The sequence below is a fragment of the Phalacrocorax carbo genome, chromosome 27, assembly GCF_963921805.1.
Source record: "Phalacrocorax carbo chromosome 27, bPhaCar2.1, whole genome shotgun sequence".
Taxonomy (NCBI): Eukaryota; Metazoa; Chordata; class Aves; order Suliformes; family Phalacrocoracidae; genus Phalacrocorax; species Phalacrocorax carbo.
In genome coordinates, this window is record NC_087539.1 from 2,787,627 (window position 1) to 2,802,669 (window position 15,043).

Here is a 15,043-nt window from a genome sequence, read left to right on the forward strand (position 1 = left end):
GCTTGTGCAGGGAAAACACAGGGGCGATTTATCTCCATCCCCTTTCTGGAGCAGCCAACACAGCTGTCAGGCCAAGTGCTAAACAAGGATGTGATCCCCACGTGGTGTGATGCTCCCGAGCTGAGGTTTCTGCTGGGTCAGCAGATCGAAGCTGGGCTGGCTCAGACAAGCTGGCAGTACTGAGCTCTGCTCGGGTCTGTAATTAAAAACCCAAGAGAGAAAAACCAAGAAAAGAAACCAACATGACTTCTTCCATTTCACAGATGATGCCAACTATCACAGGCAGCAGCTGTTCTCCAGCATCCAGGGCCCAATCATGAAAGATGCTGAGCTCTCTGAACTCCTTTTAGGCTGAGTCCCAAAAAGTGCTTAGCACATACAACTCCCACACAGCTTTACCCTAAAACGTTGCATGGCTAAATGGGGCAGGCCAGCTTTCAGGCTTGCATGCATGAACTTCTCTCTGATCCTTTTCATGGAGCAGAACGTGTTCTCAGGCCATGGTGAATGCCAAGAAAATCACATAAAAGCAAATGCACCTTCAGAAAAGGCTGAGATTTTCAGGGATAAGCCCTCAGTCTTATCCTTCTGGAGGCAAAAGAATTAAGAGGGTTCCCACGCATGACACACAGCCCTTTTGATATTTCAGTGAAGATGGGACTGAAAATCACCTATTTAATTTTCTAGGTAAGACTTATCTGGCTTCCCTGCATCTTTCACTCTGGACCCACCTCCCTTGCTGGAAAAAACCCCAAACATATATATATATATATATATAAAAATATATCCCAAACTTACATGCACAGGGGTTTGCCAAAAAATTTCACCAGAAAGGAATGAGCAAGCTCAGGTCTCCTGTAAGCTGCTCCCCGTGGAAGACGCTTCTGCAAGCAATAAGATGAGAGGCGTCAATGTGTCTGACCAGTGTCAGTCACACTCCCCCCGGACTAGGGAAAACTAACAGACTCCCTCTTCAGGGCATTCAGTGAAGGAGAAACACACGGAAGGTCTAAGAGACAGAGCAGCAAATCCGATGGAATTTCTCTTTGCAGGATCAGCGCACTCCCTCCATCATCACCTCGATCTATTCAACCTTTGGCTTTGGATTTCCCTGGCTGGTGCAGAGGTCTGAGCTGGAAAATCGTTCGCTGCTTTCTCCCACTCCACACTCCCCTCTGCTGCGCCCGCTTTCTGCTTGTACTTACAGACCAGCAGAGCCCTAGCACCAAGAAATACACTTGCATGGGTTCATCTGTCCTCAGAGAATTAAAAGATTGTTCTCGAGGCTAACAAAATTACAGAGGTCAAATGAAAGAAAGAAAGGAGTAGATTATAGAATTAGCCTGACAAAAGGAGCAACTCTGGCTAAAGGCTAATGTAATCCCAAACCAAATCAGCCCCAGTGTTTGGATCCCAAGAATATTCCCAAAAGTTTAACTCAGTTTCTTTTTTTCCCACATGTAGAACAAAGCAATGCTCCTTCCCTCGCCCCCAGTGCCCTGCAAACATCAAAAGCTCCTCTCTTCCATGCTTACTATACAAAAAGGGAGGTTCACAAATGCTGTTTTTATGGGACCAGGGATTCCCTCCCACTCAAACCAGAAACACAGCCTATAACTGAATGACAGGTCTGTGCTTAAAAGCAGCTCAGGTCACTATTCAGCAAGAGATTATTGGGATGTTACCAAACAACCGAAACTCATAAACATCTTTAAAGGTGGTCTTTTTGGGGCTGGTTGTGCAGCCAAAGCCTGTTTTCCTGGGACATAAAAAGGTGAAAACTCTGCTTCCGATTGCAGAGGGTTTCCAGCCGGGTCCACTCGCGTGCGTTGCCTCCTGCTCCTGCATTCACCTTCCCCCCGCCTTCATTCCCCTTTGAGCTGGTCTCAACATCTTGTCAATCCTACCACTTCTGCTCCAGAGCTGGGGGCAGGAGGACTTTCAGCTCTTGCCCTGCTGTGATCCCGAGAAGTGTGAGGACATACGCTGTCAGCACCATCTCATGCTGGGGAGGTGGTGGCATGGGGCACCCCGGGCTGGGATGCTCCGACGGCAGAAGCCTTGGTGGCAATGCAAGCTGCAAGCCCAAGCTAGTGATCAGTGGCTGTCACCTACTGTGATGTGGCAACAGCCCCTCAAGCACAGGGTTGGGCTACAGTGTCTTTGGCTGCAGGGTCGGCGGAGGCCTGGGGGTCTGCACACCCACCGCCAAGGTCACAGTCAGTGAGCTCCGGCCACTCAAGCTGCAGTTGGACCCAAACCTTCAGTCTGTGAAGTGCCAGGAAAAGGAGCAGATCGAGACCCTCAATAACAAATTTGCGTTACTCATTGGCAAGGCAAGAGAAGAGGTGCCCGGCTCAACGGGCACCGCGGCTGCAGGGCCGTAACAAGGTGCCGTGCGGCACGTCTGAGCAGGGAGTCCATTTGCCAAACTGCTCACCAGCAAGAGCAGTCAAAACTCACAGCCTGACGTTGCACTAAGGAGCTGTTTGGGTTATATGAGGAGGATGTTTTGCACCACCTTAGAGAAAAAAGGAGCCTTCACTGGGGGCAAGAAGGTATTTTCATGCTCCAAGAGCAGAGTAAAGCAGTCTTATTGCGAACGACAATCAATCTTTGCTGTTACTTGCAGAGAAGCAGATTCTCTAATGCCCCATTTTCATATCACTCGAAGCCTGACTTCGGTAGAATCACCTCTGATGTACCCCACTCTGCCTTGCTGCTGAGTCCAACTCAGTGCTTTTCACATAACCACCACGATGTTTTTCTGAAGAACCTTCTCGTGAGAAGATGCTGTTCAACAGATCTTTAAATGCAAACCTCCTCCATTCACCCGATCCCATCCTGAATAACCCACAGATTTTATCTCTCAATTTGCCAATTCTGGGTCTGTAATCACTATAATTTGAATGCTTTACTTCTGGGTTTCAAGTTCAGTTCCAGGAGCAATAGAACAAGGTGCTGGAGATCACACGGGGATTTCTACAGGAACAAAAGTGTTACAGAGGCAACATCAAGCCAATGTTTGAATCTTATATTGGCAACTTGAAGGGGCAGCTGCATGTTTTGGGAAGAGACAGAGCCAAGCTGGAAACAGAACTGGGCACCATGCAGGGTATCATGGAAGATTACAAGAAAAAGTAAGTTTAGAAAAGATACAAGCTCCAAAACTAGGGCTAGAACTGATCCCATCTAATTTTTAGATGCTTTCATTCCATTACATTTGCAAGCACAGCTTGCACCAGCAGTTGGTTTTCACGCTGATGTGGAGCATTTGGAGGCAGTAGAGGAAGATGAGATTCATACTCTTGCTTAAGCTGAATAATGAGGAGCAAAGTGACCTTTTTTCTTCTCCTTGCAGGTGTGAAGAGGAAACTCACTGGCAAACATGCGCAGAGAATGAGTTTGTTACGCTCAAAAAGACGAGAGCATTTCAAACCAACTCAAACACTTATTCTGGCCTTTTAGTATGAACAGCAGCCAATATTGCTGGAACGAGAGGACGAGACTGCCTCTCACTCTCCAGAGACTCTAGAGGGACCTAAAGGCCAGCTTTTGGGAAGATTTAATTAAAGGAGTTGAATCCCACCTTACGTGAGTCGGTTTTAGCTGAGCTTGTTCATTTGGGATGTTTGTATACCCCGATTGGTCAAACCCTCTCCTTCTCTTCTCTGTGTCTAATGATATTTTGTCTTCTGCCTAAGAGAGCAAAACAATTTAATAAAATTTATTCCCTTGAGAAGAGCAGCCCTAAGAGTTTGTAATCTCATCACTTGCTGGCATTAAGCAGTTCGCTTTTTCATTCCATAAATGAAACATGAGGGAACAGTGGCTGCCGCGGCCAAGAAGGCCAACGGGATGCTGGGCTGCATCAAAAAGGGCATCGCCAGCAGAGAGAAAGAAGTCATTATCCCGCTCTGCTCAGCGCTGGTCAGGCCACACCTGGAGCACTGTGTGCAGTTCTGGTCCCCGCTGTACAAAAAGGATGTGGCCAGGCTGGAAGGGGCCCAGAGAAGGGCCACCAGGATGATCAGAGGACTGGGAAGCTGCGATACGAGGACAGGCTGGGAGAGCTGGGTTTGTTCAGCCTTGAGAAAAGGAGGCTCAGGGAGGATCTCATCCCCATGTACCAGCACTTAAGGGGCAGCTACAAAGATGGAGACTCCCTTTTTCACACGGAGTCCCATGGAGAGGACAAGGGGGATGGACACAAGGTGCCCTTGGGGAGATGCCGATTGGACACGAGAGGGAAGTGTTTCACAGTGAGGACAGTCACCGTTGGAATAATCTCCCCAGGGCAGGGGTCGGCTCGGCCTCGTTGGGCACCTTCAAGAGTTGTCTGGGCAGGGTGCTGGGCCGTCTTATCTAGCCTGTGCTCTTCCTAGAGAGGCTGGGCTAGATGATCCCTGAGGTCCCTTCCCACCTGGGATTCCATGATTCTGTGTGATCCTTGATGTACTTCAGGACACAGATTGTGCCTACGTGAACAAAGCTGAGCTGGAAGCCAAGGTGGAGTCCGTCATCCAAGAGATCAACTGCCTGAGGAGCCTGTAGGAAGTGGTAATGGCTCTTCCTTTTCCACTCCCATTTCCTCCACTCCACAGCTCTCAGGGGACCTGTGGAGGTAGGCTCCCACAACCCATCGCTTCTGTTCATGGAGATTGTTGGCATCTCATGTGTCTGTCAGTTGACTGCTCCAGATTTCAAAGGTGTTACTCTTGCACTACACAGGCAAGACCCTAAGGAATCTGTTTCAACTTGATGGTGACGGTAGGATCCAGAGCGATTAAACCAGAAAATCCCTCTCCCGGTTTTCTGCAGTGAGCCTGAAGTCACGGCATCTCCTTGTCTCTACACCATGGAGGTTCGCAGGGAGAGCACCTCCGGTGCAGAGGACTGATAGTGTTGCTGTCGCCCCTAGGAAATCACTCACCTCCAAGCGCCCATTTCAGGCACCTCTGTTACTGTGCAGATGGACAACAGCTGAGACCTGGACATGGATGACATCATCACTGATGTTAAAGCCCAATATGACAAAATTGCCAAAAAATAAGCCGGGCTGATGCAGAAACCTGGTACTGCTGCAGGGTGAGTCATGATGACACTCGCTAAAGTATTTATGCCCCACTTCGCTAAGGGGCCTGCTTCTTCAGATTTCCTAATTTGGGTTGAACAGGCTTTTTCAAGGTTTTCTCAACCACCTGCCGTGTTTGCCCTGTGTGTGATACATCCTCTGTTAACGCCTTCACACACAGAGCTGCTACTGTGTAAACAAGTCATTCATGTCCCCCAGCAACAAAGGTTTTTGCTCAAGATCCAGGACTGTGGACCTAGAATCACATAGTAGGTTTAATTATTGACTCATCTCCCCACTCTGGTATTTATTTTTGCTACATTTTCTCTCTCCTCAGTATGAGGAACTGAGAGAAACCACTGGCAAACACGACGACAGCTTGCGTAATAGAAAGAATTAAATTGTGGAGCTGAACTGGACGATTTTGAGACTGACTGGAGAACATGAAAACACCAGAGCCCAAGTAAGGATGACTCAGGGGCAATAATGTGTCAATCGCCATTCCCAGGTTGTGGCTTTCCAAAACTCCTCCGCTAGAGCAAGGGAGCAATAAAGGCCATTTTGGTGAAATACATGTCAGCTGCTCAACTCTAAGATTTGCTGGCAATACCGAGTGCAGAGAAAAATGGTCTGTTATGACTAAAAACTGAACTACCACCAGTAGAGACCTGCAGTGAGAAGACAACAAAGTCTCAGCTAGGCAGAGAGAATCATCCTAGAATTAAAGGTTTATCTATAACGTCTGAAAATACAACAAAGTACACGTGGATGAACACACAGGCAGAATCAGCAGCTCTGAACTATTCAAAGCACATGCAAATAAGTGGCAGCAACGAAACTCTCCTACCTGCAGAGATGCAAACTGGCAGGAGCCATTGCTGAAGCTGAAGAGCACGGGGAAGCGGTTGGCAAGGATGCAAAATGCAAACTCCCTGAGCTGCAGAAGGCAAAGCCCATGAGCACCGGGAGCTCACAAACATCAAGCTCACCCTGGACATTGAAATCAGAGCCTACAGGAAGCTGCTGGATGGAGAAGAAAGTAGGTGGGTGCTCATGCAACCCCACAACCAATACATCTAACCCCACAACCACCTTTCACGGTCTGTCTGATGAGCCATCACCTCTGTAATTGCAGCAAAGCCCACTGAGACCCAAAGTCCCAGGGGTGACACTTAGAATCACAGAATGCCCTGAGCTGGAAGGGACCATCGAGCCCAGCTCCCATCCCTGCACAGGACACCCCAAATTCACACCGTGTCTCTGGGGGCCTTGGCCAAGTGCTCCTGGAATATCGCCAGGCTGGTGCCGTGATGCCTCTCTGGGGAGCCTGTGCCAGGGCTCCACCACCCTCGGGGGGAAGGACCTTCTCCTAATGCCCAGCCTCACCCTCCCCTGGCACATCTCCCTGCCATCCCCTCGGGGCCTGGCGTTGGTCACCAGAGAGCAGAGACCAGCCCTGCCCCTCCTCCTGCCCTCGGGAGGGGGCTGCAGAGCGCCATGAGGCTGCCCTCGGCCTCCTCTGCTCCAGCTGAACAAACCCAGGGGCTTCAGCCGCCCTTTCCAAAGCACTCTCCAGCATTTATGGACCCAAATGCCTTACAAAGTCAAAAGCTCCTAATGCACTCAGGCACTTAGATTTTCTCCTCAAATGGAAGACCTTGCATGAATAAAGATGATGTCCTATGTAGCCTCAGGTCTTATCAAGCCACAGGCTCAGCCACAGTTGTGCCACCCCAGCCGAAATGACTGGGTACCTCTTCACACGTGGGCTAAGTGAGGGGACAGAGGGAAAGCCCTTGGCCGGACTTGCTCACACTTACACACACAGAGCAAAACCCTTTCCCTGCTGGGGCATGACACCAGACTCAGGAAAACTTCCTCACAGGCATGAGCTGAGCAGTTGAGTCATGGTAGGTCCAAAGCACCTGCCTGGCCTCCTGGCACTTCCCCACATCCCCAAACCTCCCAATTATTGGCCCGTTATGGGGACACACATTAAATACGGACTTTGGTTTTCCCACATCTCCTTTTGCCCCATCCCCCTAAGGTTGTGCGAAGACGGTGGCTGCCCTGTGAATATTTTTAAGTACCAGACAAATCCCTACTCCTACTAGTCCCCCAGGATCTACTCTGTAGGATGGAAATCCTGAGCTGAAATGTTTTCTTTGCAGCTGTGTGCCGATCCCCAAGAAGAATCACAGGCAATACTGACCCATGCTTTGGTGGCAGCTACTCTCCCAGCAGCAGATCCATAGTCAGAAGCGGAGGTTTGGTGATGTGAGCAGGCGTCTTCGGCAGAAGCATCATCTGGAGACATCTGTGCTCCTTGTACCACCATGGGAGGATGCAGTGTTGTGAGCGGGAAGACCTCCAACGTCAAACTCGTGGCCTCTGCAACCTCCTACAGGCCAAAATACTAAAACAGCCCAACAAGCGGTGAAAGGAGGGTCCTCACTCCACCAGTTCATATCAGCAGCAGCCTGTGGGGGATTTTAAAGTTATCGGTCCAGTCCGCGTTGCTTATTCCCTGCAACACTCACTACTATTATGAAACTTGCTCTTTTCATTACTTTATGCTGTAGTTTTACAAATAGGCTCTTCCCAAAGTTTGCCCATTCCTCCTGGGTGGCGTACGCTTAGCAAAGCCTGCGCAGGAATGCTATTTTAACGAGGCAGTGCACAGTTAGCACAGGTATGAGTTAAGGAACCACTTACCTGGGTTGAAAACACTAAGGATGTAAGTTTCTGCTTCTCCAGTGTACGGACAGGATTGCAAATAAAAGTTTAAAATCAAGGGGACCAGAGGAGTCTTACCCAGAACATCTGATGTCACTTATTGTTTTTTGAACGGTTTCTCCCCAATAAATGGGCACAGCAAATCGGAGATCACATGACATAGCTCCTCTCTTCAGAGTTACAAAACACATGTTAATGAGACAATTAAAAAAACCCTCAAACTCAAATCAGGGCCAACCCTCATTACAGTCCCCAGGAGATCCACTGGCTTTTGGAAAACGTGGGGTGCGGAGCTGGTCCATGGGAACAGGGATGGCAGTGAGGGGATCAGGTCACAACACATCTCACCCACCATGCTCCTCCCGTGTCCATCAGCCAGTGAACATCATACCCCTGGCCCTAATCCCCTAAAACCAGGGCGAACGAGGCAGGGGAAGCTCACCGGGGGCTGAAAATCACCGTGGCACAAGAGACCTGCTACAAGCGACTACAGCCAGACTGTGTGAATGCAGCTGGGATGCCAGAGATCGCAAGAACAGGAACAAAACCAGGGGATTTTCTCCTGCTCTGAAGAGGAAGGAAGAGGAGGAATTCTCCCACCAAAACGTTTTTCTGAAACAAAACCTTTTTTATTTTTTACATTGACATTTCTCCCATTAAAAAAAAAACCAAAACGTAGCATCAAAACATCTCACTACCAACACATTCAACCCAATTTGAACTATTTGAGGTAGCTCAAAACATTTTGGGGTGTTCTGGAGTCAGTTCAACATTATATTCAACTGCCTTTCCCTGTTGCGCTGGAAAACCTGCGGCTTCATCCACTGTCCCTCCCTCCTTTTGGGTCAGGCTCCTGCAAGCCCAGGCTCCTGCAGCCCCTGTCCTCAGATTTCTGTCCAACAGTGCTTTTGAGTCAGGCTTTTGTACAGTTGCATTTGGTGTCAGATCTACGAAGATGCTCAGGGGCTGGAGCATCTCCCTTGGGAGGAAAGGCTGAGAGAGCAGGGTCTGTTCAGCCGCAGAAGAGGAGGCTGAGGGGGGATCCCATCAGTACCTATAAATATCTGAAGGGTGGGTGTCAGGAGGATGGGGCCGGGCTCTTTTCAGTGGTGCCCAGCGACAGGCCAAGGGGCAACGGGCACAAGTTGGAACACGGGAGGTTCCCCCTGAACATGAGGACAAACCCCTTCCCTGTGCGGGTGCCAGAGCAGGGGCACAGGCTGCCCAGAGGGGCTGTGGGGTCCCTTCCCTGGAGACATTCACCCCCCGCCTGGACGCGGCCCTGTGCCCCTGCTCTGGGGGTGCCTGCTCACGCAGGGGGTGGGACGGGGTGAGCTCCAGAGGGCCCTGCCAGCCCCCACCACGCTGGGATTCTGTGGTTCTGTCAGTCATCTCATCAAAAGCAGAAAGCGGTTCCTGGGATGACAATGTGGAGAGAAAAGATGCAGCCAGAGATCCATAAAATAGAACTACCGTCTGGAGCAACACGGCCTGACACAGGAGGACTGAGGACAATCACAAGATTAACTCTAGATCTTCTCAAGCACCATTCCCCTAAGGATATCTGCGAGCCTTGGAGCCGAAGTGTCCAAGAGCTCTCAGATCCCTAGAGCAAAACCGGTAATTTTGGCTTGCAACTGTAACCAACCACTGAACAGGGAAGGGGAAAGAAATGCAGTAAACAAAACAAAATCATTAGTTTGGAACTTCCACCCTGCCCCTACAAAACACGCTGCCCTCCCACACAGCGACGCGGGCACCGACGCTCTCCCTGTCCTTCCAAGGACTGGGACACATGCGTGTGAACGGCAAAGCCGGGAAGAGTCTGAGCCCTGACGCCACAAGGAGGGCACTCGCCCAACGTAGGAGGCGAAGGACCAAGCCTGGCCCTGCCCCAAACCAGGTGGGAACCCAACCCTCAGGCTGAGGGATGAGGGGAGGAGACGACACCAGTTTCCTGAGGATTTGGCCACTAAGTGTCTGCAAAAGCTACCATGTTCCAAGCATCAGTTTCCATTTCAACTAATCAGCGATTCCCCCCCAAATATATCATCATGTTGGAAAACACTCATATCAGCAACCTGCAGAAAAATCACCTTGAGAAATAGATTTGGCCCCACAGATGTTTCCCTGGCATTGAAACACGGTGCCCTTTTATAGGCAGAACCAACAAAACATGGTTATTTACCACTCACCTGCCTGCAAAACACCGTTCATTAATTCTCGGTAAATTCACGTCTATTACTGATAGTTTTTACTAAACAGCAGATTGAATCAGTCTCCTCCAAAGCTCTTACTTGCAGGCTGAGGTACCGGCAAAACTTAAAAGATCTCCTTCGACAGAAAAGCATTTTACATTTTCAAAGGCTCAGTTCCATTTCATCCAACCTATAAAAAGGGGAATGTGCAATTTTTACCATGTCTTCTGAAAACAATTCACCCAGCACAAGTCCCCTAACTTTTGTTGCTATTGCACAAGACCTAATTATGACCCCTGGGCGTTCTTCAAACCTTTATGGGGCAAATATGCTGCTGCTTTCTCCGCTGGTAAATGGGGCAAATATGCTGCTGCTTTCTCCGCTGGTAAGCACAATACATGCTAAGTAGTTCACATTCTTTGCATCACAAACATTTTGTGGAAGTTTCATGCAGCCTCGCCCCACTTTCCACACAAATAAAAGGAAGAAGGTGCTCCACTGAGGTCAGAGGGAACGGCGCCCTGCGATCTGCTCCCAGCACATCGCCTGCACCAGTCCCTCTCCCACTAGCAACCATGTCCTGGTGCTCCCACAGCACCAGCTGCGCTGTCAGGAATTTCAGCACTTCCTCTGCCGCTTTTCCCAGGAATCGATGTGGTTTCAGCGCTGCCTCGTGTCACTGGGGTGGTGGCATGGGCTACTGTGGTTTGGGTCACTTCAGCAGCAGAAGTCTTGATGGCATGGCATTCTCCAGGCCCAGAATATCTGTTGGAAAACATCCTCCTCCAAGACGTGGATATGGCTTTGGTACAGCTGGCACAGGGTTCAGAGGCGCTGGCTTTGGCTACGGGGTTCACGGAGTCTCCAGGCCATGCTCCATCACACCCATCACCATCAACGAGCAGCTGCTCCAACCGCTCAAACTGGAACTCGACCCCAACGTGCAAATGGTGAAGTACCAAGAGAAGGAGCAGATCAAGACCCTCAACAGCAAATTTGCTTCTTTCATTGACAAGGTGAGCTGGGAACCCCTCCTCAGCTCCAACTTGCAGGCACTAGAGTCCAAGTGAGGCGCCCACCATGGAGAGGGCATGAAATCCTTGTAAGACAACTCATTTTGGACATTGAGGGCAACTTGCCTACGGGTGCCAGTTGAGCACCAAGGTGTTTATGAGCCACTGGGGAAGCTTTAGTGTACAGGCACTATTGATCTGATCTCTAGGCCTGACTGCAGGGAGGGAACAAGCTAAAACCAGTTTCACCAGCCTTCCAGTTCCTTCCCACTCCTCTCTGCACAGGCCTGATTTACTGCAAACCTCTCCTTTCTAGAAGTGCTTAGATCTTTGTGCGTTTCCACATCAGTGGCCTAGAAACAGTTATGCTCAAAAGCACATCGCATTAGGAAATGCTGCATTCACACGTACCAAGAGCAGGAACACACATTTCACTGCTGTTGCATGGACACCGCCTCTCACAAGCCCTTAATCCTCATCTTGTTTCCTATTTTGCTTTCTGGGATTCAGGTTCGATTCCTGGAACAGCAGAACAAGGCTCTGGAGACCAAGTGGAGCTTTCTGCAGGGTCAAAAACACTGCAAGAATACCATTATGCCCATGTTAGAGGCTTATATCGGTAACCTGAAGAAGCAACTGGAAGCACTAGGATGCAACAAAGCCCAGTTAGAAACAGACCTGAAAGCAGCACAGCAGATTTTGGAAACCAACAAAAAAATGTAAGTAAAAAAAAAAAACAGAGAAATGTGAGCGCAGGGGCTCAAAATTATGTTTCAGATCTGTAAAACAGGCAGAGACCGTGAACTTCTCGTGGTAGTAAATGGTTCCCAGAGAACTAGTAGGTAGATGGAGAGATCTACCAGGACCTCAGTAGGTCCCAATTTACAGAGAGATGGAGGAAAGGGCGCATGTCCCTCTTCAGGTTCTCTTTCTCTCCTTCCTAATTCAAGGAATTAACACTTGGAAAAGTTCAGCAGCTATTTGCTGTTGCAGAGGTCAAACGAAAACAGTTCTGCTGCAAATCTGACAAGACGCAGAAACCTCTCTGAAAACACGTTTGCTTTCCCATGGGCTACGAAACAAGACCAAAGCATCCCAAAGCATTGTTTGGGGAGAAGGAAAAAAAATTAGGAGTTTGTCTTCTTGAAAGAAGGCCTGCAGAAAAAGAGAGAGATGTAATTGCGCTGAACTCAAACAAAAATCTCCCATTTTCCCACGCAGGTACAAGGACGAATGCAGCCAGCGGACGTGCACCGAGGGCGAGTTTATTGCCCTGAAGAAGGTGAGCAAGGGGCTGTTTGAACTCTCCTCTCTGGGTTCAGGTCTTTGGGGCGCACGCGGTGATTTATTTCCCAAAAGGAGCGCATAAAACAAGTACAAGCAGGAGCCGGTGCTTGGGTTTGCTTGAACTCAAATCAGCAGCAACTGTGTAATTGGGAGCTGGCGCACGGTCACAGTACCAGCACTGAAAGTCCCTCACCCCAAGGGTAGCCCTGAGTCTGCTCTCGCTAACAAACTTCCTTCTTCTATCCCCACTGCGTCTCCAGGACGCGGACTGTTTTGTCTTAAACAAAGCAGAGCTGGAGGCCAAAGTGGAAAGCCTGAAAGAAGAGGCTGAATTCCTGAGAACGTTCTACAAAGAGGTAAGAAGCCTCCCTATTGCTCCACCCATCATTTGTATTTCCCAGCTGGATTTTGAAGTGGCTTATCCCAAAGGACGGGGGAAAAGGGGGTAACGCGGGGCAGCGGTCATCGCTTGCGGTGAGTGCTGAGACGTGGCAATTCACCTCTGCGTGGTCACTGCAAAGGGGGGACAGAGCTGCATCAGCTTGAGCCTGGACTCGGAGCACAGCAGGACCAGCATCTCTGACCAGCTCAACTCCATGTCACCACCAGGAAACCCGCCAGCTGCGGGCCCAGATCTCAGATACTTCGGTGGTCATGCAGATGGACAATAGCCGAGATCTCAACTTAGATGGCATCATCACGGACATCAAGGCTCAGTACAAGGACGTTGCCCGCAGGAGCCGGGCAGAAGCACAGGCCTGGTATGAAAGCAAGGTGAGAAAACCTGGCAGAGGGAGGGTCTGGGTGCAGTTTCTCTCTTCAGACCAACTTCAGACCCAAAGAAACACTCCCCACTCTCCTGATTTGCTCTGATTTAACTCAAAGCATGTGTTTTGGGGATATGCAACTATCTCGTTTGGCCTTTTTTAGTTTGAGGGGCTGCGAGTCACTGCAGGCAGAAATGCTGACAGCCTGCGAGAGACAAAAAACAAGGTAGCTGAGCTGACACGGATAGTCCAGAGACTGAACGGAGAAGTCAGGAGCACCAAGGACCAGGTGAGCACAGCCATGTCTGGTTGTTTCAGCACGGCAGAGAGTGAATTGCTGCTCCTGCGAGCTCCCGCAACTAAATAAAAACAGTGCTGTAGCACCTTGCAAAGGGTGTCGTGAGCTGGGTCTCTGCTGCTCCAATTCGGGCGGCAGTAAAGCCCGACTCATGCAGTACCTGAAGGCAGACATGGCTACAGCATCCCATCCCCTGCGAGCAACACGAGGGAGCACTGAAACTGCATGTCCAGCTCCCTCAAACCCCTGCCAGAGGGGAACACATGTCCACCTTAGTGCTGGGCTGAATGCACAGCCAGACTTTAAACCCATCTCTTAATACTGCATTACATTTGAAGATAGCAAGAGACAACTAAGACTGACCGTGTCTCGCTCCTTGCAGCGCTCCAAGCTGGAAGCCGCCGTGGCCGACGCTGAGCAGTGTGGGGAAAAGGCCGTCAAGGATGTGAGGCACAAACTGGCCGAGCTGGAGACAGCCCTGCAGCAGAACAAGGCAGAGCTGGCCCAGCAGCTCCACAAGTGCCAGGAGCTCATGAACGTCAAGCTGGCCCTGGACATCGAGATCGTCACCTACAGGAAGCTGCTGGAGGGCGAGGAGAGCAGGTGGGTGACAGAGCCTAGCGGGGCTGCACAAGTTACTTTAGATGAGTGTGTTGAAAGGAAAAGCAACCGGCCAGTGCTGTTTTGGAGCTACCATGCTGCAAATCATCTACGCGGTCCTAATGCAGGTGAGTTCTTCCTAACAGTTGTAATAGACCTCCACCAGTGCAAACCCACCCAAACAGCCAGTCCTACTGCCTCCCAACAGAGAGAGACAGGCTAGAGAGGGTCAGGCTCACATCTGAGGCTAAAGGGCTTTGCTTTTGAAGATAGATTGATAATGTGCAACCTTTTCCCATTCCCACAGGCTCTGTGCAAAAGAAGGCTTCCCTGCCAACCTCCGTAAGTTGGAGTATTCACCTTCACCAACCTCAGGCATCTTCTGCCTTTTCTCCAGGGAATTCCCTAAGCTGAAACTCAGCTTTGCTCTGCCTTTTGCAGCTGTCTGCCATTCGCAGGGAGGTCTCGCCTACGGCCCAGAGCCCGGCTTTGCAAGTGCCCACACATCAGCCAACAGAAAGGCATGCCGGAGCAGCGGCGCGGGGGTCTGCGGCACAGCCGTGAGCTGCCGGGACGGTGCGACCAGCAGCACGAGGAGCTCCCATGCGAAGGCGGTGTCCATGACCAAGTCAGCCAGGAGCAACATGTAAAGAGCTGTAGATAAATGGCAAGGCTGGAAACAAAGCAACACGCACGCCCTTCTGCCAACACACAGCCAGGGCAGAGCCGGACCGTGCGCACCCAGCTCCCCCAGGCTGCACACCCATTTTCCATGCATGCAAAGAGAGCTTTTCTACGGTCATGAATTTTGCTATTTCTGCTAGGGAATCTAGGAGCAAGAAGGGCTAAAATCCCCCTCACCACTCCCACTCTGCAGTTAAAACAAGATGCTTTTGGTGTAATTCCTTGGTCTCTCCACTCCTACGGATTCAAAATCCTAAAATGAAGTGTGAGAGACCATGCCTCCTACCTAAGAACATTTTCATTAGAGCTTTATTCAGCCCAGTTGCCTTAGCAGCTCCCACCCTAGATCAACCTAGTTTTATCAGCCAGCCTTTAGATTACACATA

General features: G+C 50.1%; 1 protein-coding gene and 1 pseudogene across 1 annotated transcript; both read left to right on the forward strand.

Annotated features, from left to right (window-relative positions):
* The first annotated feature begins 3,108 nt into the window (after positions 1-3,108).
* On the forward strand, positions 3,109-8,381 carry LOC104045340 (keratin, type II cytoskeletal cochleal-like; annotated as a pseudogene).
* Positions 8,382-10,583: 2,202 nt separating this feature from the next.
* On the forward strand, positions 10,584-14,623 carry LOC104044950 (keratin, type II cytoskeletal cochleal-like). The gene is made up of 9 exons (XM_064474182.1): positions 10,584-11,024; positions 11,532-11,740; positions 12,243-12,303; positions 12,569-12,664; positions 12,918-13,082; positions 13,239-13,364; positions 13,756-13,976; positions 14,281-14,319; positions 14,395-14,623. The coding sequence occupies exons 1-9, from the start codon at positions 10,584-10,586 to the stop codon at positions 14,621-14,623; spliced, it is 1,587 nt and encodes a 528-aa protein (XP_064330252.1).
* The last annotated feature ends 420 nt before the right edge of the window (positions 14,624-15,043 follow it).

Coding starts and splice junctions, on each gene's coding strand:
- LOC104044950 (XM_064474182.1), top strand. CDS start 10,584: ATGTCCTGGTGCTCCCACAGCACCAGCTGCGCTGTCAGGAATTTCAGC. Junction 13,083..13,238: donor AGGCCTGGTATGAAAGCAAG/GTGAGAAAACCT, acceptor GGCCTTTTTTAG/TTTGAGGGGCTGCGAGTCAC. Junction 13,977..14,280: donor CTGGAGGGCGAGGAGAGCAG/GTGGGTGACAGA, acceptor CCATTCCCACAG/GCTCTGTGCAAAAGAAGGCT.